Source organism: Pelodiscus sinensis, chromosome 12, assembly GCF_052426305.1.
Source record: "Pelodiscus sinensis isolate ZL-2025 chromosome 12, ASM5242630v1, whole genome shotgun sequence".
In the NCBI taxonomy this organism is placed as follows: domain Eukaryota; kingdom Metazoa; phylum Chordata; order Testudines; family Trionychidae; genus Pelodiscus; species Pelodiscus sinensis.
Genome location: NC_143063.1, coordinates 31,341,737 through 31,369,329, shown reverse-complemented (window position 1 = coordinate 31,369,329; position 27,593 = coordinate 31,341,737). Strand labels below are relative to the sequence as shown.

The 27,593-nt window shown below is 43.2% G+C and overlaps 1 protein-coding gene across 1 annotated transcript in view; it reads left to right on the top strand.

The window, feature by feature from the left end:
- The window catches only part of WTIP (WT1 interacting protein), a 142,561-nt gene that overhangs the window by 53,140 nt on the left and 61,828 nt on the right, over positions 1 to 27,593 (top strand). The window contains exon 2 of the mRNA XM_006130558.5: positions 7,644 to 7,745. Within this exon, the coding sequence (XP_006130620.3) occupies positions 7,644 to 7,745 (102 nt within the window). The remainder of the gene's footprint in view (positions 1 to 7,643; positions 7,746 to 27,593) is intronic.

The window sequence follows — 27,593 nt, the reverse complement described above, 5'->3', positions numbered from 1 at the left end:
TGTTTACCTGCTAACTATCTCCATTCTTTCCTATATCACTGCTAGGAACTTCTGCATTCTCAGGCATATTCACATTTGTGTTATCTGCTAACCTTCCCCCCTATTGAGAAGGCATATGATGTAGTCTTGAGTCAGCAGGTTACTACATCATGCTTCTTATCTATGCTGAAGGAGTGCACTCTGAGTTTTGTGTACTGGCTACTTTGTATGCAATTGGGTATCCTACTGCTGGGTGTGTGGGGAATTGGACCCATATGTTCAAGGCTGGGAAAACTTGCCAGACACCTAGTAACAGGAGGATTAAAACACACTGGTAAGAGGTAGTTTTGACAAATGAAGCTGGGGGAGCCCTTAGAATGAGCATTCTGGAATCTTGGCTCTCCTCATCCACAATCCCCAGCCACTGAACCCTGTGTTTGGGGGGGAGGGAGGGCTGTATTTCCTCTCTGCCTCTGCGTGGCAGATGGCTTGTACATTTGCTATTTGCTGAAAGGGATGAGGAGTTCTCTCTAGTCTGGGCAGAATCTCCAGGCGGCTGCAATCCAGGATAGACTTTAGTTGTGGTACACATTTAATCCAACCCCCTACCTCATGTGTACTTCCTTTCTTTGCTGGATAGGCTTCTGAACACACATTTCCTTCTCTGGCTTATTCTCTTCAGTCTTGTTCATCTAGCTTGCTCTAAATGGACATGTATTTGGCGTACACTGCTTCTCTCTCCATAGCCTTGTAGCTCTGAGCCCTCTGCTTTCATACAGCCCCCCAAAAGTCTCTGACTCATCTGTGAGCTTATGTGCAGAGAGAGGATTTTCAACTAATGAGGGAGAGAAAGGATGCTGCAATAACCCAATGTTATATGTGCCCATCCTTTTGCTCGCCCATTCCTTTGTGAATGGCGCCATGTAGCCAAAGATTTATCAGTGCCATGTGGTGTTTGTTAATACTAACTTTACCCTAATGTATACTGACAAGGCATGGGCATTTCTCACTGTACACTTCATGTAGCATTTATCCCAGAGAGAGATGATGTCGGGGAAAAGAGAACTGCGGTTCATGTCTGATTCATGGCACACTGTCAAATTAAAGAAAAGAGAAAGAGGGCCAGAATCTTCAACTCACACATTGCTCCCAGTGAAGTCAGCAGGCTAAATTCAATTCCTTTTTTGAAACTCATACTACTCTACTGCCTGCCGTAAGGCTGTGCAATTTGAGGGAGGGCAGACTTTGACCCAAGAGAGTTACATGCATGCATGTAACTGAGGACAGAGTTGGCCCTACAGTGTGTTTATACACCTGCTAACCTTTTAACTGGATCACTGAAAACATAGTACCAAATTCTGAGCCATTGGTTTCTCTATCATTAGGAGACCTGGGGAAGTACATAAAGCTCCAGAGTGCAGTGTGGACACCTGTCAAGAGTAGAGATGGGCTCAGAACAAGCTGTTCACCAACTCTGGGGTGTTTTTATTCCAGGATCTAGTCTGGAACGATCTCTGAGCAAAGTACATGCAGGGGAATTACCCAATTCACACTGGGTCTGTCAGGGAGTGATTGATAGCTTTGCTCATTACATTGTGTTTTTCTCTTACATTTTCGGTTTGGAGCAAAATCACTGAATATATCTGTGATTTTTGTCTGGGTTGACAAAATTATTAGATCAGCAACCATCTGTGTGCCTTAGATCAGAAGAGGGACACATTTTCTGTCTTCCAAAAAGCAGTGACTGAGCATGTTCTGCAGCTTTGGAAAGACTTGCCTCCGTCACATTCAGATCATTGCTTTCTCACTAAGGCAGCTTTGCAAAAGTATGTGCAATCAATCACCAGGAGGACATGGATTAGTTTCATACTATCTGGAGAAGCATAGGGGAGTTGGCTGAGCTAATTTCAATCAGCAGTTGCAGCTTCCAGCATTAATCATTTCAGTGCTCTTTTGCCGAGGTCCGTTGTGGGTACGCTCTTGTTTATTCTCTGTTTTGCTTTTGTCCTTATCTTCAGGCAAATGTTCTAAAGGGTAAATATGTAGTATGAGCCCAAGGGATGTGTATGGGAGAGCCTGGCGGATAGCATACTCGAGCCCACAGAACCTTTATACTAATGCTAGAAATGCCCTTGCACACAGCCTTTTTTCATCTCTTTCCAGCTAAAGGGAGATCTCACACCTCTACCAGATTCTGATCGCCCCATGCAGCATGTTGGTATGACCTGTGTGTGATGATGCTGTTGAGGCCATGTGAATGGGCTGTGACGAGTCACAGACTCCACTCTCCCTTTGCTAAAGGTACAGCTGACTACTCCAGAGACTAATGGCCCCAATCCTCAGCTGTGCTAGCCAGTGGCTTGGCACCACTCCGGAAGCGTGAGGCGTCCCTACACCTTGATCTGGATACTGGAGGAGTGTCTCTTCATGAGTGGATACCTGCATGGGGGTAGAGTCACGGTAGCGGTGCCTACCTCATCCCTGCTCTTTTCAGCCAGGACATCCCTGTGATCTATGGGTCCCAGGAGACTGCTGGCAGCTGGCATAAATTAGAGCAGTGGTTCTTAAAGTGTGGTCCATGGCCCACTAGTGGTCTGCAACAGTCTTGCAGCTGGGCTGTGGGCTTCCCTCCCGCCCCTGCAGTGGGGTGCCAGCACTGGCACTCTAGGCCCAGGCTTCCCCCTCTCACACCCCCCCCCCCCCGGCAAGGCTGAAGTACCAGCATCAGTTCCCCACTGCCAGGTGAGCCCCGAGCCTTGCAAGTTGGATCTGGCTTGTGAGGGGGGAGGAAGTGGATCCACATGCTGTTACTCCCCCAGCTGGGGGAATGGCAACGCCGCAGGAAACTGCTCCCGTGGAGGCTTTCCCTGCTACTCCTATTGGCCAGAATCATGGCCAATGACAGCAGCGGAGGGCGGTGCCTGGGAGCGGTGGAAGGCATGGAGCCAGGTAAGCACCCCCTCATGTCCAGATCCTGCATCCCCATCCTCGTCACACACACATCTCCCACCAAGACCCCTCACCTCCAGCCCGCTCCTGCACCCTTCTTCATGTGAATTATACAAAGACTGGAAATGGTAGATTCTAAGAGTGACTCTCAATAAAATGCCAGAATGTCATATGCTTGCCCCATAATAACACATTCTTCATAGAAAAATTTAACAGGCATTAGAAATAAATCTGAAACAAAGTCCAGAATTTCTATTAAGTATAGCATCTTATCAGACTAATGGATCTCATGACAATAAGTAATTTTCCCCTTTAGGTATTTTCACCTTATGGCTGTTGGTAGTATACCATAACCACCAGATTAAATTAACACTGATAGAACACTTTCATCTCTGTATCCTTGCTATCTGATCTATCATGTCATGCATCTGATGAAGTGAGTTGCTTCTCATAAAAACTTATGCCCTAATAAAATTGTTCAGTCATTGGGGTGCTACTCTTTGTTGGTTTTAACCAAACTAATGACGGACAGCCTAGGTTCTGATTGGTGGACAGCTGATCATAAATAGCCTGGATATCAGTGACTTTTTCCAGGGTGTTATGAGCTCACACCACAGCTGCGTATATATTTTGAAAAATGTACAAATGGAATTATACATGAAATCTTTTTAAAATGCCAGTCATTTCTGTGGTCATTCATTCCTGCATTTAATGACCAATCTTTTGGAGAAAATGAACTTACAAACTGACAGCTGCTCATACTGAATCATATGTTGGGGAAGGCTGTGTAAATAAACCATTCACAATCAAATAATTCACTTGTTTCTGATGGTCCAGTGGGTTAATAGATTTTTTTAAAATATAGATGATAGCTTTTATATGCCATAATGGTTCCAGACTATTGTAGGTCTAGCATTTTAATGGCATGTGTGAATGAGATTTCGATGATAGCCATTAAGGAAAAGTAGACTATGGATTTCTGCCATCCCGGAAACAAAAACCAGCAGAAAAAGAGAGAAAGTGTGTCTTTAAGGCCTGGTCTATGCTAAAGGGGAAAGTGGACTTAAGATACGCAACTCTAGCTATGTTAATTATGTAGCTGGAGTCAAAGTATCTTAAATTGCGTTTTGGAGCCTTCAGTGCAGAGGGAGGTTAATGGGAGCATGCACTCCGATCTACTTCCCTTACTCCTTGTGAGGAGCAGGACTACTGGTGCCAACAGGAACGCCCTCTTGGTTCGAATTAGCAGGTCTTTACTAGATCAACTGTGGCAGTATTGATCTTCTACATAGTGTAGACAAGCCCTAAAAACATGAATATTTCACCTCCTCGATGTCAGTGGCAGTCAATCACAAGTACGCTAATGTGGAAGGGTGGACAGAATGGTGAAGATGGCTGGTTGTGGTGCCAATAAAATCAAGTATTGGATGAGGGCCTTAAACTGAAACAGATTGTCCATTTCAAAGTGGAACCTGTGGCTGTTGTATGAGCAACACTTCTTGTCCAATGGTGCCACTAGCATGTTTATAAGGAAGTAAGACCATGTTGATTCTAGAATTCCCAGGAAGTTAGAGGAGTTCGTTGTTTGCTCTGTCGGTAATGTTATCGTGTGTGGTATCTGTTGCAATATTAGTTGAGTGAAGTGGCTTCACTTTTGGATCATAATGTTAGGGGGATCAATAACGAACTTTTGCTAGCAAATGAATCATTAACTTATAGTAAATACTAGTCTTCTTACTTCATAACCTTTGGTTAAAAAGATGTAAGAGTTGAAGAGCTCCTGCAGGTAGTCAACCTTCTAAAGTAAAGTTCTTCTTTAGTATATGAAATCTGACTTCATAGTTAGCCTCAGCATCAACATTTTCTGACATTATGTTTACAGTGTAGTTGGGCAGATCTCTCTGAAAAGGTTTTGGTTTTGGTATTAGTAGTTTAACTTAGGGCACTGATACTTAATGGTGTTGAAAGGACAATGTAACGTACTTTAGCACCAACTTTAAAAGGTTATACAGAATTCAATATTAATAGGAGCCGTTTCATTATTATTATTTTATTTAAATGAAGACAATGGTTTTTTTTCCATTTAAATATTCCCCTGCTAATGCATGGAAATCAGAAAACACAGGTGAAATTGACTAGTCTATTTTCATGATCTAAGATGGGTGAAGTCAGTTAAGAGTATAAATGCTTTAAACTACATGCAGTTTCTAAAACTTTCTATTTTAATACATTAATTTGTAACACAACCAAAGGAATTTTTTTCAAAATATACTTCTTTTTAACTTGATATCTCTGTAAGTTAGTCAAACTAGAGAACCATAGGGAGAGGCAGCTGTGTGTGAGTGTGTGTGTGAGTGAGAGAGTGAGACGAACTTTTTGGATGGTATATCGGAAGGCTTGGAAAAATGGTGTGTGCAGTGCTGCCTCCATGTCCTTTCTTACTGCGGTCCCAAATCAGATACCAGCAATCTTACTGCAGATGCTATGTTGCCTGCCTTCTACATTTTCCTACAATTAACAACAAAATTACATTTCTTTCTCTGTGTGGTAGCTCAGAATAGTCAATATGATGAGTCTTTGTAAAACAGTTTGTAAAGATGAACCTGAAACATCTGAGTTCTTCCCTATTTTAGCTTGCTGGTCCCTGCCCGCTATTAAGTTCAATTTCTCCAAGCTAATAACAAGTGGGATTTCCCCCCCCCCCCCTTCCCAATGGTTTGAATTTATATCACTTTGTATAGCTTTCTCTGACCAGGAGAGAAAAATCTGGATGATTAGGACATTGATTCTACAAACAATTGTGTGGGACCTTTAAGTGTATCAAGATCTGCATTGAAGCCTGTAAGACTTAAAGTTTTAATCATATGTGTGAATGTTTGCAGGATCAGAGCCTTAATCAGCACACAAGTAGCTTAATTAGGTGATGATAAATCAAATTTTATGTTCTCCTAAAGCAATTTAAAAACTGCATTGACTTTTCGAAACTCTTCTTCGGCTCCAAAAGCTTGTGTCTCTCACCTAGGGTGTGTCTAGACTACATGCCTCCAACGACGGAGGCATGTAGATTAGCCAGATCGGAAGAGGGAAATGAAGCCGCAATTTAAATTTAAATGGCTGCCCCGATCTGCCGATCAGCTGTTTGTCGGCAGATCGGGGGAGTCTGGACGCGATGCCCCAACAAAGAAGCCTTTCTTCATCGACACAGGTAAACCTGGTTTCACGAGGCTTACCTGTGTCGATGAAGAAAGGCTTTGTCGGGGCATCGCGTCCAGACCCCCCGATCTGCCGACAAACAGCTGATCGGCAGATCGGGGCAGCCATTTAAATTTAAATGAAGCCGCGATTATTTTAATCGCGGCTTCATTTCCCTCTTCCGATCTGGCTAATCTACATGCCTCCGTCGAAGGAGGCATGTAGTCTAGACACACCCCAGGAGAAGTTGGCCCAGTGAAAGATATTACCTTGCCCACCATGTCTCCTTAATGTTTTAGGACTGACATGTAGGGGCGGATGAGAGTGCCGCGGGGCTCTGGGCAGCGAAATTTCACGGGGCCCCTCCTTTGACACGGCGCATGCGGGGGGCCTCGGGAAATGCGGGGCCCGAGGCAGCCGCCCCACTTGCCCTGCCCTAAATCCGCCACTGCTGACATGGATACAACTGCACGGCATACTATACAATTAAATCAGAAAAGTTATGGCCCAGTGGGCATATCAAGAACACAAAAAATAAACTGTTGCTGCCACCCCATGCTGGTCTGTGCGGGGAGCTGGTTTTTTGAGCTGACTCTCCTCATGGACCATCTACCACCTGCCACTACGCACTGCTGCCTCTGATAGCAAGACAGCAGCGCGAGGTGGCAGGGGGCTCCAAGGGTGTGGGGCCGGAAGCTCACTGGCTGCCGCCCCCACCCCCGGAGACTATCAAATAGTCGTGTAACCGCTAAGATTTCATGTGGTTACATGACTATTCAATTACACAGTATTCAACATCCCGATTCTGAACCAGGCAGCACACTAAAAATAGAAGTGTAGCTGTTGCAATAGGAACTACAACGTAGCCCAAGCAGAATCCCATCTGATACCCCAGATTACATGTCTTGCCTCTTGTTTTGTATAATGCCCAACTTATAGGGGCTAAATATTGCTAATGACAGAAAGTTAAAAAACATGACACATGACTGACACCATAATTTTCACTGAGCTCCTTATGGGACCTCAAGTCACTATTGATACGACAAATTACTTTATGGGGGAGAGAAAAATAAACACCTTTTTTTCTATGGTATTGTTTAACCAAATTGTTTTATTGATGCTGCTGAATGTATCATGTAGTGCTAAAATCACTACTTGCACAAAATATCTCAGATGTTTGTTCCTTTGGAAGTCTGAATTCTTTCCAGTGGGCATTCAGATTTTCCAATCCCTTCTCATTTTCACCTGTTTTCCTGGGATTTCCATGCTGTGTTTGGCCAGGCTAGCTCTTCATACTTGGTTTCACCAGCCACACTAGGATTTTCTGCCTTTTATTTTGGGTTGTTTTTCAGTCATTTCATTCAAGATGCTTGATACTAATTTTGCTTTCAGGATTCTATTCAGGATCATTAGTTCCTTGGATTAGAGCTTGATGGGGGTAGAATAAGTGTTACAAATCAGCAGCCACCAGATACTTTTTTGAATTGCTGAGGAGTCTGACGTTAGTCTTTTCTTTTTCCTAGGTATTTGCATAAAGTGTGGAAAGGGTGTGTATGGAGCAAGCCAGGCATGCCAAGCAATGGGTAACCTCTACCATACCAACTGCTTCACGTGCTGTTCTTGTGGTAAGTCAGATACACAGTACCTAGTGATTGCCTTTCACTGGGTGTATTCTTTTATCATCTAAAATATCGCCTAAGGCCAGAGAGTGGGGTTCTGTGTGTGGCCCACGAGATGTTTTGTTTACTGATACCCATGCACAGGGTTACCAGATTCCGCTGGTTTTCATCTGTTAGTCCCCCACCCTCCACTACAAGAGAGACATGCACTTAAAGCAAGAGTGCGTGGAGTGAGATGCATGCTTATTGCACGCAACACTGTGAGAGCCATGTGCTTCCTCTGCATCTAGAGCACTGCTGTGGTTCAGTCGGCACATCCCGCAAAGTCTAGGTACACAAGCGCAGTTAGTAAACCAACTCTATCCCAGAAGACCATTTTGGTTCTGACAATCTTGCGTCCCACTCACTAGTAGGGATGTTAAATTTTGATTAATCAGCTAATCAAGTCGCTGATGGAATTTCCATCAACTACTTGATTAGTCAATGGGGGCGGGGGGCATTCAATATCCTCCTGTGTCTCTCCCTTTGAAATGTACAGGAGCCGCCTGCTGCATCTCTCCCTTTTGAAATGTACAGGAGCAGCACAGCTCTTGTACATTTCAAAAGGAGAGAGGCACAGAGGGGAACCCGTGCCAGCAGGGACTGCTTTGGTCCCTACTGGTGTCGGTTCCCCTCTGTGTGTTGCGCGGCTCCCGTACATTTCAAAAGGGGGAGGCACAGAAGTCAGGACCTGCGTGAGCGGGACTGTTTCAGTCCCCGCTCTCACCATTTCCCCTCTGCCTCCCCTGCCCTCCGTGGAGACGGTGCTGGGGGGAACCAGCTTTTAAGCTGGTTCCCCCCAGCACTGGCTGCTGCTCCACTCCACCCCTCCCTTGTTGCATCTCTGATAGAGGCAGCAATGGGGAGGAACTGACTAGTCAAGTTCCTGCTCAACTACCCAATTAAGCATTTGCTTATCAGATAATCAATTAGTTGCTTACTTCCCTTCTCACTAGCCTTGGTTGCCCCTCACTGGCCTAAGGCCTGATCTTGTAGTGCTTACTGAGGCAAAATTCCTACTCATGTCACCAGTTTCAAGGCTGGTGATAAATGACACTGAGCACACTCCATCTCTAAGCATCTGACTGTACTTTCTTAAGCAAGAAGACACAAATCTAATATTTCATTGACATGAGGTGTTAATTTTCCAAAGGGCTTCAGCCCAGCCTCCATGGTGTATGTAAATCACTTTTTGTGGCGCTTTACATGGATTATAAATTTTGTAAACAGTAGAAGTGATACAAGCAACATTCATTTTATGCATCTACAAGTATTTGTGCATTCGAGCATGGACCTGCAGAGATGATGCACAAAAATTGCATGTGCAGGTTTTGAATGTGCACAAGCAGAGTTTGTGTGTTGAAAATTCAACTCTAAAACTGCTACAGCATTGGGGTTGTTTTTGTTTTGTTTTTTGTTTTAAATTCTTTGTTCTCGAACTTTCCATGCTGCTTTCCTGCAAGCTATTCAAAGCAAAAAATATGGATTTTCTACTGAGAAACAGGACTATTTTCAGTTTATGATGACTCATAGTGATGTATTTTAACAAGAAGAATAACTTGATCAGATGACATCATAAACGTTAGAAAATAGAGCCTCGCTGTAGAAGCTTGTTGCAATGGATGTATGCAAACAGAAGGCTGAGTATCAGTAGAATATGCACCATCTAAATTGTTTTTAAAAAGGATTAATTAAGGATTAGAAAAGGAGTAAAAGATCATTGGCATGGAACCAAACTACTTTCTACTGAAAAGACCATTGTAAAGTTCACTTCTGAAAGGAGAGCTGTAGTAGGTTTTAAGTTTATGCTTTCAGGCTTTATATAGATAGATACATATTTGTTTTTTAAAAATGAATATAGAATTTAAGGAACCTTATAAACCACTTTGGACCATGATCAGGGTATAAAATAAACTTAAGGGTCACTTGCTCTCCTGAGTCCATCCAAATAAGATACTGGCTAAGCAGCAATTTTGCTGGCCCCCAAAGTAAATGAAGTACTTTGGGCATCCTGCTAAGCAGAAGATGTCAAAACACAATATCAGATAATATCTATCCAATCATCAGCAAAACTAAATTTAACCTAATTACACGGGGCAAATTATAGCTTCTTCTGCATGGCAGAACATAAATGTTAAAAAAGAAGTCATCAAGATTTCTGTTTGTCATTTTATTTTCCAACAGAAAGTTTAGAAGCGGGGGCAGGTATTTTACTAACAAAATATAATTCCTGGTGGTTAAAATGCATCAGTAAATGTTCAGATTTACATCTGCTACATACATGTACATTGGGCACATGTATGTGGCCTATGTTATATCTAGCCACTGACTGCAGGATAGCACCTCCTCTCATAGAACCCCAAGCATTGCTACAAGAATTCCATTATTAATTTTATAGCACACGATTCCCCTTTAAATCACCAGGCCCCAAGGCAGCTGCCCTCTTTGTGTGTCCTGCTCCCCCCCTACCCACTAAACTGACAACCCCCCCTCCTCCCAGGAGATCGATCTCTGCAATATCAATCTCCCAATAAGTATAGAAAAGGCCTAGGAGCAAGAGTCACCCTCCTCTTCCTTCTTTGCAAATAACAGGACATGAACCGAATCTTCCTCCCGGAGATACCAGTCCTGTTTTTCACTATATAGCCTAGACCAGTGTTTATCAAAGTGGCCCGTGGACCCACTCTGAGAAGGCCGCTACTGGGCCACTCCAATTGATTAACTTACCGGCTCTGCAGCCACAGAACCTCGCGGTTCCCATTGATGTAGTTCTCTGTTTGCAGCCAATAGGAGTTGCGGGAAGCAGCAGCCCGGTTCACACCGCTTCTCGCGGCTCCCTTGGCTGCAAACGGCAAACTGCTACCAAGGGGTGCTGTGAGGCTCTGTGGCTGCAGAGCCTGTGAGTAAACAAACAGGAGCGGCCCAGTAGCAGCCTTCTCAGAGTGGGTCCACGGACCACTTTGAGGAACATTGGTCTAAATAGTGTAAGGCAAGTTAGGGGAGAAATATGCTAGACTTGGATACATCACAAATTCAGATAAATGCCCGATAGTTAACTATACAAAGACTGAAAAAATTAGATTTAAAACCCTTAGGAAATGTAAGTTGGAGGCTATTTAGATCAAAAAGGTGATAATGAGCCTCCAAGAAGCTGACCTTTTATATTGTGAACATTCTAAACTTAATGTGGAAGACAAATGTAATTATCTGGATACATGGGAAAAGACTCTACATAAGGAAATTCCCCTTGAGCAATGGTACATGATTTGACATAGAAAAATTTCTACTTCCATACATGTTTTTTTTTGTTTCAGTGGTAACTGAACACCTTAGTGGCTAAAGGAAAACTATAAAGAACATCAGAAGATTACTGGGACTGTTTCCCGAAAGATACTTTTAATACATAACTTAGTAGTTGGGATTTAGGGACAGATTTTAGCGACATACGTAGTGTGTGTCAAAAATACAACTCCAGTAGGCTAGAAAAAAAGGACAGATGCAAAGATTAGTAACTGGACAAAGATGATGATACTACTCATGATGCCCGGTTTAAAAAAAAAAACACAAAAAAATTGTGACTCTTCAGTACATTAGTGTTAGCCTATTTCTAGTAGCATTGGAGGAGGCCGCACATTAAAAAAGAGAGCTTACAGGTCATCTGAGAACAGAGAGGATAGGGCACAAATGTGAGACTTGGGAAGTAGAGATCTTGTAATGTAGAATAATAACATATTTCCACCTCTGTTAGTAATATTTTGAATCGGTTGCCTTAATAAATGTTCAATCCTGTCTCCAGTGGTCTGTGGCAGTTGAGGACATTCACCTCTCTCACTATCAGACTTGTCTGGGCAGTTTTTACCTATGTGTGGTGTTGCTCCCTGTTTTTGAATAGTGCAGACCCTCATTCCCTTTTATAACAGGATGTGCCTGTATGAGATGCTCAGTTTTTTTGTAAAGGAGGGAACTCATTTCCGGTAATGTGAAAACTGAAGCTTTCTGACTTTCCATGGGGTGTGAAGACACAATGGAACTACTTCCTACATAATCCCACAGAGAAAACAATTTCAGTTTGCAAAATGTTTGGCATTATTATTATTATTATTATTATTATTTTGTTATTAAATGCTGGGCTGTGAATCTCTTAGCTGTCACAGTGCTGAAACCTTATTTTTGGCCTTGATTCAACCAAATACTTAAGCATGTGCATAAGAGCGTTGGGTAACTCATGTTTAAAAGTGCTTTGCTGAATCATGTCCTTAAATAGGCTTGGAAGGATTAGATTTTTATTGGTAAATTCAGGGAAAAGTCTGTTTCGTAGTGCACACACAAACTGAGAAATATATATAATTTTCATCTGTGATCATTGAAATCTACAGATAAAGCCAAGTAAAAAAATGCTGGTCGAGAGCTTAAGTTTGCTTTAAGGATATCTGTTGTACATTTTGGCATGTGATGTGTTTTAATTGTTATAAAAATTTGAATTTTTGAATATATTGTTATTAAAATATCACCAGACCCATTTTCTGCCTTTTAGAACTTCCCACATCTGTGAACATTTAAATGGATAAAAATTGAAAATAAGCTTAAAACCTATAATTTGGCAAAGCTTAAAACTTATATTGAGACAAATCTAAAAAAAAAATTAAAAATAAATATTGATACATCAAAATGATTAAACCCCCCCCCCCCCATAAAATCACCTTCTGCCAATCCTTTTCTTAAGTAACAGAGATGCAAATTTACTATACAGCATACACTGTTCTCTCTCTAGAATTAAGCCTTCATGTGACCAGGAATTCAATTCTAGAGTTTACTAACAGAACATAAGAGAACAGTTTCTTCCTGAACTGCTCAGGATCCCAGGTGGTGTTATTTCAGGACATGGAAACCCTCTTGAACATGTCCTGGCAGTGGTGTATTTTAAGTGATGGGATACTGATATTTATGTATTGTTTGTTGCTACAGTGATAAGTTACAGAAAGGAACAATACATTTAGTTACTGTTATGAGTCACCAGATTTCAGCAGACAAGGCACTGTCATGCAAAAATGTTAAGCTATTTTAATAATGTTTTAGTCCAATATTAATGGAAATGCTCCTGTTCTAGGAGCTATAGGGAAAGAATTGTTATAGTGAAGGATATCAATGTTGTATTTATATTAATTTCAGGATGCTGATGGTAGATTAGTTCCTCTAAGATAATTTTCTGCCATAGTTTTACCACCATGTGCACGACCTAAAACTTGCATAGATTTCACCACTGACAATTTTGCTTATTCACATAGAGGCAAATGTTTAAACATTCCATTTGGCTTTAATCTTGTCTTCAGCCAGTGGTTTTAAGGCCCAGGAAATTGCATCAAGGCCATTCAGAAGGACGTAGCAAACTGTTTATCCCAAAGGTGTGCAGTGCATTTCTTATCTAGTTATTGATTAGACTTAACTGCTCAGTTGGGTTTTTATACAGTAGTTTAATATAAAAGTGACAACTTGCAAGATCTCTCGGTTCCAGCTAATGATTGTCTGCACTGGTGCTGCATTAGTGCAGGCCATTTCCAGCCTTTGAAAGCTCATTGCTGGAACCATGCAGAAACACACAGGTGTACTGTGAGATTATAGGGGAGCGTGCCAGCACATAGCCCTAGCAGCAGCTCCAAGAGACATATATGGGTCTACACACAACAGTATTCACTGCTGCCCTCAGAGCATAGGCTCTCTTCCTAAAGCAGTTTGTATCTCCAGCCAGTATAAAAAACAAGAGAGGTTTAGACTTTAGACGGCAAACTTGTTGTGGTAGGGAACACATTCACATTTACGTTTGTATACAGCAGGGGTGGGCAATAATTTTTGACCAGGGGCCACTTCATAAATTTTTGAAGTGGCCCCAGGCTGTCCCAGAACAGGTGGGGCCTCAGGTGGAAAGGGCGGGGCCAGGACACTTTGTCCTTCCCTGCCCACAGACCCTGATTGGTCTGGGGATGGAGGAATGCGGGAAGTCTTTGCCCATAGCCCCCCAGAGAGAACTATCAACTGTTCTGAAGAGCTGGAGGTTCTCTGTAGGCTCCCGTCCCCTGGCGGTGGGAGGAGATTTCGCATGCCCTCCACCCCCAAAAAATCAGGGCTTGAGGACAGGGGGCAGTACATGGAGTCTCCTCCACTCTGCCCCCATCCTGCAAGGAGTGTGTGGCACTTAGAAGTGCTGTGCAGGAGGAGGCTTTGCACGCTTCCCCGTGCCCCCAGGCCAATCAGAGCCGCATGCTCCCTGCGGGAAGGGGGCAGGGCGGGAGGAGACGTTGCACATGTTCAGCCCCGCCCTCAAGCCCTGATTGGCCTGGGGGCTGGGGAAGCGTGCGAAGTTTCTCGCTCCCTGCCCTTGGGCATGTGGCACTTAGAAGTCAACCCTAGCAGTAGACTCTAAGTGCCACAAGCTCCCTGGTCCCTAGGCCCTGATGGGCAGGGGAACGGCAGGGCCTCTGTGGGCTGGATCAACCTGCTTGGTGGGCCAGATCCGGCCTGCAGAAAGCCTTTTGCTCACCCCTGCTATATGGCCGCGTACAATGGAGCCCAGTCCTGACTGAGACCTTTGGGTGCTACTGTGATATAAATGGATATTAAAATAACTGCAGCCATGCCTGCCTAGTGAAGTCATCACAGGCTAGAGAAGGGGTGAGCTATAATGGCGGCAGTTCATCAGGTTTAGCCACTGATGGGCTGCTACTGCTACATTTGCCTGCCCCTTCACAGGTATGGGCAATCACAGCTTCCATTGGTCATGAACGGTGATCTGTGGGTCAATGGGAGCAGTGATCCCCATACCTAGAGAGTTACAGGTAAATATGGCAGCATGGGGGCCCGTGGGGGCCCGTAGGGTCCGGTATTTGTCCACTCCTGGGTTAGAGTGACTGAAAAGAAATCTTTTGTACATTAGATGACCAGGAATGAACCTTGGTTTACTTTCGGCCAGTAGTAATATCCATAATATCTTTACCTTCATGCCATATTTATCAGTTTGGGTGACTTTTAAAATTCTTGAACTCCCAGCAGCCTTATACATGTTCTTTTTTCCTCCCAGCACATTTGTAAGAATAACATGAATCACACTGCACCTAAGTTGCATATTTCCAGTATGTGCTGTTGAGCCTTGAATTCAGTTCCCTACCAATGTTTGTGATGTTTATATATTGAATGAAAAACATAATCCCATGGTAGACCCGTTTAGGGTTTGAGTTGTTTGCTGTATGTCAAACAATGTCTTGGTTAGTAATCTGAGTTTATGGTTCTGCTTAGCAGCCAGAGGTTGATTTGGGTAATTCAGTTGTAGCTCTGAGTAACATTTTTACTACAAGTTGTACTGTCCTAGGCATCTAGGATCACACTGAGGTCATGAAAAGGAGCCGAGCCAATTAATATCACTCCTAGGGGTAAATTGTTGAAGTGCTAGAAGGGTTTCTGCCTCCATTACTCTCTTTTGAGTAAAAGGCTGTTTGTTGTGTGGCTCACATCCTATATATTTTGTTCCCATAGTTTGAAACCAGAGCAGATCAGACCTGTGAGGTATTCAGTCTGAGATCCTGCCTTTGGTGGTGGCTGAGATCTGATGCTTAGAGAAAGGCAAGCACCGGTGATTCAGTGCTGTGTATGTGGGAACATTCCTTCCTGACCTCTGTGGCCTGAAGTATGAGCTCTGGATGCGTAACTTACATAGCTACAAAAGTTATTCATTTAATACTCAGACTCCACATTCATGGCCAATTGGATGCATCGAGGCTTCCTAGCCATATGTTGAAACATTAACGTGTCTTGATACATCCTGGAAACGTGGTATGTGTGAAGCAGCTGATTTATGTAAGACTCTGTGGGGAGCTGAGTATCAGAGGGGTAGCCGTGTTAGTCTGAATCTGCAAAAGCGACGAGGAGTCCTGTGGCACCTTATAGACTAACTGAAGTGTAGGAGCATAAGCTTTCGTGGGCAAAGACCCACTTCTGACGAAGACATGCATCTGACGAAGTGGGTCTTTGCCCACGAAAGCTTATGCTCCTACACTTCAGTTAGTCTATAAGGTGCCACAGGACTCCTCGTCGCTTGTGGGGAGCTAAGTATTTTGGAGGGGAGTGAGTTCAGCTAAGAAGAATCACTGAGGCAGCTAGCAAAACAGTAACTTCGCAGCGATAGAGCAGGTCCAGGTTAAAATGAAACTCAACAGTTGTCTTGTCTGCACGTGGAGGGGATGGGACATGTAGTTGGCAGAGTTCAGAAAAATACATTTCAGATCTGCTTTTGATTGACCCTGCTGGAGTAGCCTGGAAAGAGGAAATGAAGGTGAGAATTGATTCTGGCAGTGTTAAATGCTCAGTCAGCCAGTCACTCATATTCTCTTTGTAAATCTTTATAGAACAGAGCACACAAATACAGTAGCAGTGCGTGCTTTAGAAATACAGGTAGTAGGAATAATTACAGTAATGCTAACAGCTGAGTGCAGGTAATTTTACATTATCTTACCTTATCGATCCAAACATGAATGACTGTCAGCAAAGGAACTGAAGTCTTTCTCCGGTAATAAAAAGCCCATCAGAGCATCTCCCATATGGTGCCTGGGTACCTTAATCACCCATTGGCTTCAAAATATTTCCTTGATCTAGGACACATTGCTAATCTGACATTATTTTTGGCTATAGGGAAAGCAAGAGCATTGCAACGCACTGGTGGACTTGAGTGTAGAAATGTTAATTGGTTCAGTTGATCAACGCTAGCACAGAAGATTCGTGTAAAAAATCTCCTGCACCCCAGCTAAGTTTGCAGTTTTGCTTTCTAAGATCTTGTACCTCTGTTTTCTTAGCTATGTCCTGGTCTAGTAAAACCCTTACACGCATGCTTGATATTAATCAATTGACCTGCCTTGTTGGTCATGCCTCTTTCATCTCCCAGGGACAACCACCATTAACCAGTATGTTTTGAAAGGCGTTAACCCACCTCTTCATAAGTGTTTTAAAACATATTAGTTATCATGTTTTTACACAAGACCCATTTTCCTAGTCTAGACCAGGCCATTGTCTTCAATGGAATACTTCAGGTGCTTAAAGTTAAACATCTGGGTAAGCTCTACTTTGCTGAATAGACACCTTAATGTTATGGCATCTCTTGTCTCCGGTGACTATATTAACAATCAGGGTTCACAGAAATGAAGAGTCCCCATGAATGGTTGTCTCTAAGTAGCTAGACTACTGGAAAGTGGAAAACCGAAGCATTTCCAGTCCTGATACTGAAAAATAGGAAGGCAGCTGATAAATAATTGGCAGGTGGTATGCCCTTTGTCTCCTTGTTTCCGTGAAAGATATTAATTGTGCCCTACTATTAATTTTTCCAACATTAAATGTCTGGCTTTTGATGGCTTATTTTAATTGGTGGCAGAAACTCAGCAGCTAATGATGGAAACTTTTCTCTGGGTACACAGACATACCCGTATTTGTATTTCTTTTACAGTATTTTTTTATTCCTAATGTGGAACTGATTGTCTCAAGGTCCTATGACTCTTTCAGGGGTTGGAAAACACATAAAGTAAAAATAAGCATACTATAATTAACACAATTTCTGCCTCTGCTTTTTATCTTTAAGAATTATAGTAAATGCCATAGGAGAATTTAATCATTTTCCTCGCAGAATTTGTGTAAGTGTTTGGAATGTCACCTGTTGTAAAGTGGGGTCAATAAACTCTCCTCAAGCCTAGTTATCCTACCAACAGAGTGTTTGCCTAATAGCTGCTGGTACATTTGCTGCTTTTGCTTCTCTTAGTTTGAATCCCACTTCTCTTATGATTCTTTCTTTCTTTCTTTCTTTCTTTCTTTCTTTCTTTCTTTCTTTCTTTCTTTCTTTCTTTCTTTCTTTCTTTCTTTCTTTCTTTCTTTCTTTCAGTATTTTTCTTGGAACTAAAAAGTGACATATACCTCTGGGTACGTCTACACTAGCCCCCTAGATTGATCTAGGGAGGCTAATGAGGGCGACCGAAATTGCAAATCAAGCCCAGGATTTAAATATCCCGTGCTTGATTTGCATGTTCCCGGCCGGTTACCATTTTAGAAATTGACTAGCCCAAAGTAACTGCCCGCGTCTACATGCGGCAGTGAAACGGGATTCCGATTTAAAGCCCTAACTCGAATTAGCTGGTATTCCTCCTGCAATGAGGTTTACCAGCTAATTCAAATTAGGGGCTTTAAATCAGAATCCCGTTTCACTGCCGCATGTAGACGCGGGCAGTTACTTTGGGATAGTCGATTTCTAAAATGGCGACCGGCTGGGAACATGCAAATCAAGCGTGGGATATTTAAATCCTGGGCTTGTTTTGCAATTTCGATTGCCCTCATTAGCCTCCCTAGATCAATCTAGGGGGCTAGTGTAGACGTACCCTCAGTTTCCCCAAGAAAAAACATTTCCCTGCTTCAATCAGTCAGTCAGTCCATCCACTTCTCAAAGTGGAAGAGGTACAGATAAGCCGGAGATGAATGGAAGCAAGTCAGCTGATATTATCAGTATTCGTATCTCTAATTTTCCATGAGCCAACTGTAGGCAGTGATGCCTATAGCTAAGGTTGCCTATCATTTTCCACTAGAGAACCCTGTGTGCAGTGCCATATAATTTTCCCTTAGGGAACTGAATTTTAATATGTGTTCTAAGAAAGAATTTATATCATGATGCAAACAGACAAGGAGCCAATTGGCTCCTTGCATGGGCACTCAGTTGCATGGGCACTGCGAATTCTGGCACTTCCAAACTTTTGAGTGTTTGAATTGGCCATCTTTAACATTCTTTTTATGTACTTGTTTTTGATGTAGAATATAGGGAATTAAAGCAAGATGATGAAAAGGTACAAAACAAAAGGAAAAACAAACAGGAAAAGTCAAGGGAGAAATCTTAACAGACGGGAAAGCTCAACCTCTGGAAATTGTTTTTACTTCATGTAATGTTTATTCTAAATGTGTGCTATTTTCTGTCCCTGCATGTCCCAAACAATGTCTCAGGCCAGGGTTTCCAAATGTCCTTGACCCCCTCCTCCTTTGTATACTAAGCATTAGCATGGGTGTAAAATAGCCACTCTCCAGAAAGTCATGGCTTCCTCAAGCCCACTCCTAATTAATTGACATCCTTCTTCCCTTGTCAGGGAATCATTCCTGTCCTCACACATACCAGCTTATCTATTCTCTCCGCCTAGATAAAATCTGTTTGACCTCCCCAGTAAGTCAGTGCTTCCTCCTGACACTAATTATTCATTTCTGTCCCCCTCTCCCTGCCCCTTCCCCCTCATAAGCTCAGGTCTTAAATACACACATGCTCTCAGTCTCTGTGCTATGTTTTGGAATGCATTGATTTGAGGCATCTCCTCTTCCCTGCCACAATGCATGAATTCTGGGCTCTCCTCTGCCTCACCATCTGGATATAAGAACATCTTCCCTATAAAATTTCTGCTCTGCAGTGCTCTAAAGAGTTGTTCACGGTCCACCTCTTTTCTTCATATGCTACCTTGGGTACAACTCCCATGAAGAAGATACCAGCTTTGTCACCCTTGATTTGTGCTCACACACTCTCTTTCTTTCTCTCTACCTGCTGTGACTCTGCCTGGTACTTACTCTACTACAGAATAGTTCAAAGAGTTAGGCCCTGTTTCTATGTAGAAATGCTTCTTTGTTCCTCATTTCAAATATGTGCTAGAACTTACCTTAATTTTGCTGCCTCATCAGTAAATCTGCTTACCCCATTGACTCTTTAATTGCCAGATTTGTCTTCCCCTTGATCCAAAATTCTTACTATGCACTGGTCTCCCATTTTTTACTACAGGCAGTCCCCGAGTTACGCGGATCCGACTTAAGTCGGATCCGCAGTTACGAACGGGGCTTTTCTCGCCCCGGAGGATGGGAGCGGCGGGCCACCCAGATGAGCCGCGGTCCTGCCGCCCGCGTTCTCCGGGGCGAGAAAAGCTGCTCCGCGTCTCCTTGGTCTGCTGGTCAGACCAGGGAGACGGGGAGCAAAGCCTCGGAGGATGCCCACAGCGGGACAGCCCAGGCGCACTGCGGCTGTCCCGCTGCAGGCGTCCTCCACGGCTTTGCCCCACGTCTCCCTGGTCTGCTGGGGGGGAGGGGCGCAGCTAGTGCCCCCTCCCCCCCAGCAGACCAGGCTTTTCTGCCCACGACGCCTGGGGTAGAGCAGCTGGGGCGCTGCTGGGTTGGTCCCGCAGCGCCGCTCCTCGGCGCTACTGGACCAACCCGGCAGCACCCCAGCTGCTCTGTCCCAGGCGTCCTGATTCAGCCGCTGCTGGTTAGTTTCAGCAGCGGCTGAATCAGGACCCTGGGGCAGAGCAGCTTGGGTGCTGCTGGGTTGCTCCAGTTGCGCTGAGGAGCGGCGCTACTGGAGCAACCCAGCAGCACCCCATCTGCTCTGCCCCAGGCGTCCCCAAGTCAGCCGCTGCTGAAACTGACCAGCGGCTGACTACAGTAAGCCCGAGGCAGAGTTGCTCTGCCCCCGGCTTCCTGGAATCAGCCGCTGATCAGTTTCAGCAGCAGCTGACTTGGGGACGCCTGGGGTTCTTAAGTTGAATCTGTATGTAAGTCAGAACTGGCATCCAGATTCAGCCACGGTTGAAACTGATCAGTTTCAGCAGCGGCTGAATTTGGACACCAGTTCCGACTTACATACAGATTCAACTTAAGAACAAACCTACAGTCCCTATCTTGTACGTAACCCGGGGACTGCCTGTACTGTAATTGCCAGCTTTATGGGGGGGCGGGGCTCTGAATCCCTACTCTCTAACTTCGGATTTGAGAACACTGCAGCATGACTTCTCCTTGCCCAAGGAAGCAAGACCATGTCGCCATCCAACTCTTAGTACCTACACGCTAACCAAGCTGCCCTCCTTGTTTTCCAAACTTGTTCAGCTCAACTCTTTTCTGATCTTTTCCCACCTACTCTGGCTCCTAATGTCTGTTTGCTTTTTTTCTCCAGCCTTCTTGACCTCCCCTCTGTCCCTTTCCACAGCTTGTCATGGTTGGAATAGCTCTTTTACTTATACTGCCCTCTCTCTAGTAACTGGGCTTCTCTACTCCACCTTCCACTGTGCTCTGTGTAACTCGCACTCTGTCAGTCCCACCTCACTCATAACTGATGCCCTCTGTAAGGTAGTTTGTGCAGCTTGGACTGTAGGATACTATAAAGTTAAACTTCGTTATATGATCTTTTATCCTCTTCTCTATATGCCTCATAAGATAAAGGGGTTTCTGTTGCCTTGCCCATCTCATCAGTGCCTCCTGTCTAATCCATCTTGCTTGTTACTACCTGTCCTGCCCCCCTCAAACAGGTCTAATACTGTTCTCATGCTACTTTTCCTTCACAAAGTTTACTGCAAGGGAGAGGTGTCTTGCTGGTACTGAAAACTTGGCTCAGACCCTCCCCTGGAAAGTGGAACTGTTTTTACTGTGTACGTTTATAAATGTAAAGAACTTTACAATCAAAAGGTCACACAGTTTCCATGACCCATTTACTCCAGGTGACATTCCTCTTGAAAGGATTTTTTGTTTTTCACTTGCTTTAAGAATTTTCTTACTACATCAGGTGACATACCCCTTGCAAAGGAAAAGGTGGTGGAAACTGAGTGATCTTTAATTTGTAAAGTAATTTACATCTATAAAATTAAACTATGAACGTAGCCTTGTTGTTAGTCGTCCCTGAACATATGCAAATAAAGGCCATCTAGTTTTTTTGTCCTAGAGGTCCATTATGTTTCCAGTGGAGGGTATTAGCAAATCCTCAGGAAATTCTTAATCCTAGAATTGATGGACTTCTGATTAAAAAGGATCGAAGCACAGGACTATGAGTTTTATTCCTAGCTCTGCTACAGATCTTTTGCGTAATCTTGGACAAATCTCATAAACTCCATGCCTTACTTTGGCCCATTTGGAGATTGAGATTAGGCTAACTTTAATAAAGTTAAAAAGCAGTTGAAGATTGAGATGGAAGAACTAAAGAAGTGCAAGGTCTTTATAAATCATTACTACTAATTATTGCATTATAGATATATGTATCTTATCTGGAAGGGGCATTCATAGTCTGTCAACCAGACCCTATAGCTGCTGCAGCATTCCACTGAAAATAATTGCTTGCTCAGATAATGAACATTTACAGTTTTATAAAAGACTGGCTTGAAAATTCTGTGTCATTAAATAAAAAGAGTAATGAAAGGTTTTCAAAAGACTCTTTCCCCCCCTCATCCCCCAGCACCATTCCCCAGAGATCCTAGAGCCTGGGCCACATGAATAACTTTCTCATTCTTGTGTCCATGTTGAAGGTTGTGTTTTTAATTTAAGTATCCAAGGAATGCCATCTCCAATGTTCATAGGACTCTAAATCGGATGTGAGACCCAAATGCACCCGAGCAGCTATCAGAGAAGCAGGGTTGGCGTGAGGCCTACATAAACAACCATAAATTCTTTCTCATTTAAATGAAAGGACTCTGGAGGATTGGCCAATTATAACTACAGTGGGGTGTCCTTGGGCACCAATAAAAGTGCTTCAGTTGATCCCTGGCATTTTACGTGAGTTGAATGTTTTGTTTACTTCTAACTTAGTGTTCTACAATGAATAGGATGTGACTTGGTTTGGGTAAAACTGACTTCTGTGTAGGTTATTTTCCAGAGAGATTTACCAGTGGCCAAAACAGTTTCCCATCATTCACTTCTTAAAGTTTTAGCCAGACTATTGCCCAGATAAGAATTTGTCTCCTTTCTGCACCTCCCCTCCCCAGCATGCATTCTCCCAAAAATTACAACACAAGAAGAAAGTCAGTAAATTTTATTTTAGCCAAAAAAACTTTTTTCTGCAAGTAACTTACAGGTTGGACCTCCCCCGTCCAGTACCCTCAGAACCTGACCAGTCCCGGATGAGGGATTTTGCCAGATCAGGGAAGGTCATTTCTGCCCCCACCACTGATTTCCCCCCCCCCCCCAACTCTTCAGCCATGGCCTCATTGCCAGCCTTCCCACCAGCTTCCCCCTGCCTCACAGGGCAGCTCCCCTGCTGGGGTCCAGCTGTGCCGCTGGGCAGTAGTCCCACTTGGACTTCAGCCTTGCTAGGCAGCCGTGGTGCCTCCCAGCCTAACTGGGCAGCTCTGCCAGGTGGCAGCGGGGCTGCCGGACTCTTTGCTGTGCCACTGGGCAGCCCCACAGTCAGGCTCCTGGTCTCATGGGGCAGCCCCGCTACATCCTAGTCCCACTGTGCCACTAGGCGGCAGCAGGGCTGCCAGGCTCCTGATTGTGCTGCCAGGCGGCCCCCTTGATGGGTTCCTGGCCCACCGCCAGGCAATCTCCCTGCCTTCCAGTCTTGCCAGGCAGTTTTGCCACGAGGCAGCAGCCCCGCTGCCTCCTGTCAACCCCGCCCACCAGTGTCGCAACCAGGAGGCATCCCCTCTATTGGATTCTAACCCCACTGCAGAGCTCCCAGTTACCAGCCCCCTATGGGACTCTCTGGTCCAGGAGCATTCTTGGTCCTTCCGGATGAGAGATGTTGCCGGACCAGAACGTCCTGGATAAGAGGGGTTCAACCTGTACGTTGTTTCACGAAAATCCTGTCTCTTATGACCAGAGCTTCTACTAAGGACTTTGAGCAATCTTTACTTAAGGTCAAATCCTGGTTCAGTCGCAATCAGTAGCAAAACAGTGCTCGACTTCCCTGGGAACAGGATTTGGCTCTGAGCTTCCCATGTTTCTTCTCGTCAGAGGAAAATTGCTGTGAGTGAAGTGACATCTCACAGGAAGTTGTAACTTTCTGAACTCCGAGAAAGGCTGACGTTTGAAGAATACAAGACACCAGGAGGCATTAAAGATGTACAATGAGAATATAATGGAGCTCAGCCTAAGAGGATCTAGCTCAATATGTTTCATGTCACCATTTAGTTCTACTTTTATGCAACTAACCTCTTCCAACCTAGCTATTCAAAATTATTTCCTCTCCTGCTACTCTGAGGGCTCGTCTAGACTACGCTGAAGTTTTGAAAGAAGATATGCAAATTCTGTGGGAATTTGCATATCTGCGTCCAATAGTTGGGATGCGGGTTTTTTTTGGCAAATCCCCTCTCCCCGCCTTTTCAAAAAGCTGCATAAATCTCATTTTTTGAGGAAGAGCGGCTTTTCAAAAAAAAAGGGAGGAGTTGCCGAAAAAACACAAAAAACTACTTTTGAAACTTCAGAGTAGTCTAGACATGGCCTGACTGTGTCACACTGCTCCCTCCCCCCACTCTCTTTCTATTCCTCCATGGTCTCTTCAGACTTTGCACATCAAATTCGCACGCCTCAATTTGAAGGCACTACATAATGTTATCTTCACCTACATCTCGGATGTTGTTTTTTCCTCCTCACCCACTTTCACTGTACAGTACACTCTTCACAATCCTCTTAGGCTGACTCCTTTTTTCTGTTTCAGGAACTCTTTGGTTTGTACCTTAAATCCTGTACATGGAATGGTCTCCCACTTCCTTCCCTTTCTCCTTCAAATTCGCTTCTTTCTGGAACATTTCCTTCCCTTGTTTTCCTCACAGGTAAATTTGTCATTATTCTTTTCCCTGGGCTGTCATGCCAGGGTTCATTTCCTGTTTTACTTATCTATCTTAAATTGTAAACTCTTCAGGCACAGGCTTCCTTTATCAGGCATCATGTAAATTTAGGGTGTGATACATTATTATTATTATTATTTATTATTAATGGTCATACATGACTATGAAGATTATGCCTAGCAAGATTATGAAATCAAGTGAGTAATAAACAGAGCAGATGAAAGGAACGAAGAACCTGCAAGAAGAAATAAAATCAGCTCCTCCACTGTTTTCTAAAGTCTTAGCTAACTCAAGTGTTACTCAAATGTGTCCTGCACATAGGCAGAATAAAGCAAACAGCAAAAGATATGCCAGACCTTTTAATTTTGTAAATACTGCAGAGAAAGGACATCTGAAGTGAGCTCGCCTGCAAAAATGAGAACGGATTTGCAGTTAATAATAGTTGTTAATAACTGCTAGCTATGTCTAAATGATAATTGATGCATTTTAGCATAGATGCAAGTCCTCATTTTTAGCACCAGAGTGGGTATGGTAATGTAGTCATCATTTAATTCAATTTACTGCCAAGGTATTCTGTACTGTAGCTCTTCCAGCTGAATTCCCTGAGAAATTCCTGCCTGGAAATAGCCTAAATAATTTCTTTGAGAAAGTCAGTGGGTTACTGACCTTAAGAACTGCAGTAATGTACAATCAAACCTATGGAAACAATTTGCTGGATCAGTATTAATGGCACAGCAGTCTTCTGAGGAGAAGAAGAAAGGAAAGTAGCTTAAAGAATACATGGCCAACTGGAACTCAGTTTGCTGTTTCAGTGAGTTATTTAATGAAGGAGAATTCGCACACTTTGGGGGTGGGAGACATGGGAGCAAAGGAGGAATCATCTAGTTAAACTCCCAAGAAGATGTCCAGATTAGAGCCAGAGATCATATTTTCTAAGCCTTGCTTTCAAAAAAAGTCAAAAATGTATTTTTTGTGTTACCCTTTGGTAAATTCAAGTAGCAAATCATCTATTGTTTTAACAAATGTTCTTTCAGGCCATGTGGCTCAGAGGGGACTTAAGCTCTGTGGGAAAAGCCTAAGCAATCTTACTTAAGATTTATTTGATTTTTTTGTTTGCTATTAAAACACAGCAATAACATGTTCACACCAGCCACTTATAAAACTAAAACAGGATAACACATTTTAAAGAGCAGTTTGGTGTATTAAAGAATTCTATTGCTGACATGTTTCACTGAATTGACCTCTGGATGTTATGCTGATTATATAGGTGTTATCTGATGTACAATAGTAGAACATGCTCTAGTTCTAGTAGAATTTACAGAGTTGATTCCCTACATGTTTTCTGTTTGTAGGCTACAGTAGTTTTATAAATATCTGCATTTCAGTTGGGCTAGTGACTAGGATATGCAAATATGGAAAACTGAAAAAAATCAAGAGGGGAGTGGCCAAACTAGATATAAGAGAAGCTGAAAGATATTGTCTTAGTCACCCATGACTAGTTATAGCTAGTGGTTGGCTGATGGCTCATGCTGGGTAGGGAAGAGAGGAAGGAAGCGGATTTAGTGGAAAATTGATTGCATCTATTTGGGTTCTTTCCAGCTGAATCCTGAGTTAAGTACATTCATCCTGAACTAATTGTTAGGGAAAGTTGGCTGAAACCTTGCATACTTCTTAAAGAAAAGAATACTATTAAACAATATTCTTATTGTACTTCAGTGCCAAAAGAAGTGAACATACTATCAAAGTCTCTTGAGTCTATACCTTGAAAGTAGCATGTATTTTAGTTTTAACATAACCTCACTATATCATCCAGAAAACTGGTAGAGAAAACTGAGTCACTTTTCCACAGAAACTTGAGCATAGTACGGTATAGAGGACAGTCTTTTGATTTAAAAAAATGGGTGACCTGGCAAGCGCCAGCACACTTTTGGTTGCTCATAAAATACATTTAATTAACACACTTGTGCATCACTTTTGACCACACAAGAAAACACACAAAAAGGGTGATCAGAAATGTATCAAAGACCATAGGCCACATTCTGCTCTCATTTACATTGAGATAAATATAGAGTAACATCATTGACTTTAAGAGAGTTTCTCCAGCTTTACAGCAGTGTAAAGAAAATAAGTTTGTTCTGTTGTCGCTGAGCTGGCTGACTGAGATCTGTTTCCTAAAATATAGTAGTAAATAATTGACTTGGCAGTAAATATTCTGTAACTAAGAATATGCATTTGTGAAAGTTTGTACATTGTTCTACTGTTCCACTGTCTATTGTAAAATAATTTTGAAAGCTTTCCTAAGCTTCCTTAACCATTTTGGTTTCAGATGGGTCTGAATGAGAACACTTTTTGGTTAACAAACATCTCTATCGATATTCTCAAAGGCCTTTTGTGCTCCACTATTGCTGTGGTGTCTCCTCTTCCTCTGCTTTGCTCTCCCATGTCATCATGGTGTACAGATGGCTTCTGACACATGAATGGAGTGGGAAGGTGTCTGGAAGGCTGGTGGGGCTGCCTGACTGATTGCAAGATAAAGACTTGAAGGACTGAGCTTATGAGAAGCAGAGAGTTTCTTTGCCTTTACTGCTGGAATCAAAGCAACTGGCCTGAGACACAAAAGCACCTGGTGTATCTGGGGATGCCTTTGCTCAAATTCAGAGTTGAGTATTTCACGCTATTAAGAACCTTCCATCTACTTTAAGCCTTCTTAAAGTGGGACTGGATCACTAGCCTCCATGGTGGCCGAACATTGCTTGTGGGAATGGACAAAGTCATAAGATCCATATAGTCACACACCAAGAGTGTGGTGTGCTTGGGCTACAGCTGTCAGAGACCCAAGTCAGTGGCTGGCAAAGTGCAGCAGGGAATCATTGGGTCTGTTGTTGGAGATTGACAACACTTCCTTTCGGGATGGGATAGAGATTTCCATTATCATTTAACTGTTATGCTATTGCTTGAGAAAGTCAGTGGTTGTTACCTTGTTGCTGATATCCCATTCTGTTGGGATAAGAATTGCGTATTGAGATGGTGAGACAACTCTGGCAGCACTTGGAGTCTTCAGACCTCAGACATGTTGTTTGACATCTTCCTATTTGATTTGACACACAATTATGGCAGCAAGACTGTACTGAATGTGTTGGCTGATTATCTCTTTCTGGATATGACTCAGATAAAATGTCCATAGTGATTCGTTTAGATTTGTCAGCAGCAGCCTTTGATGCCATTGAAT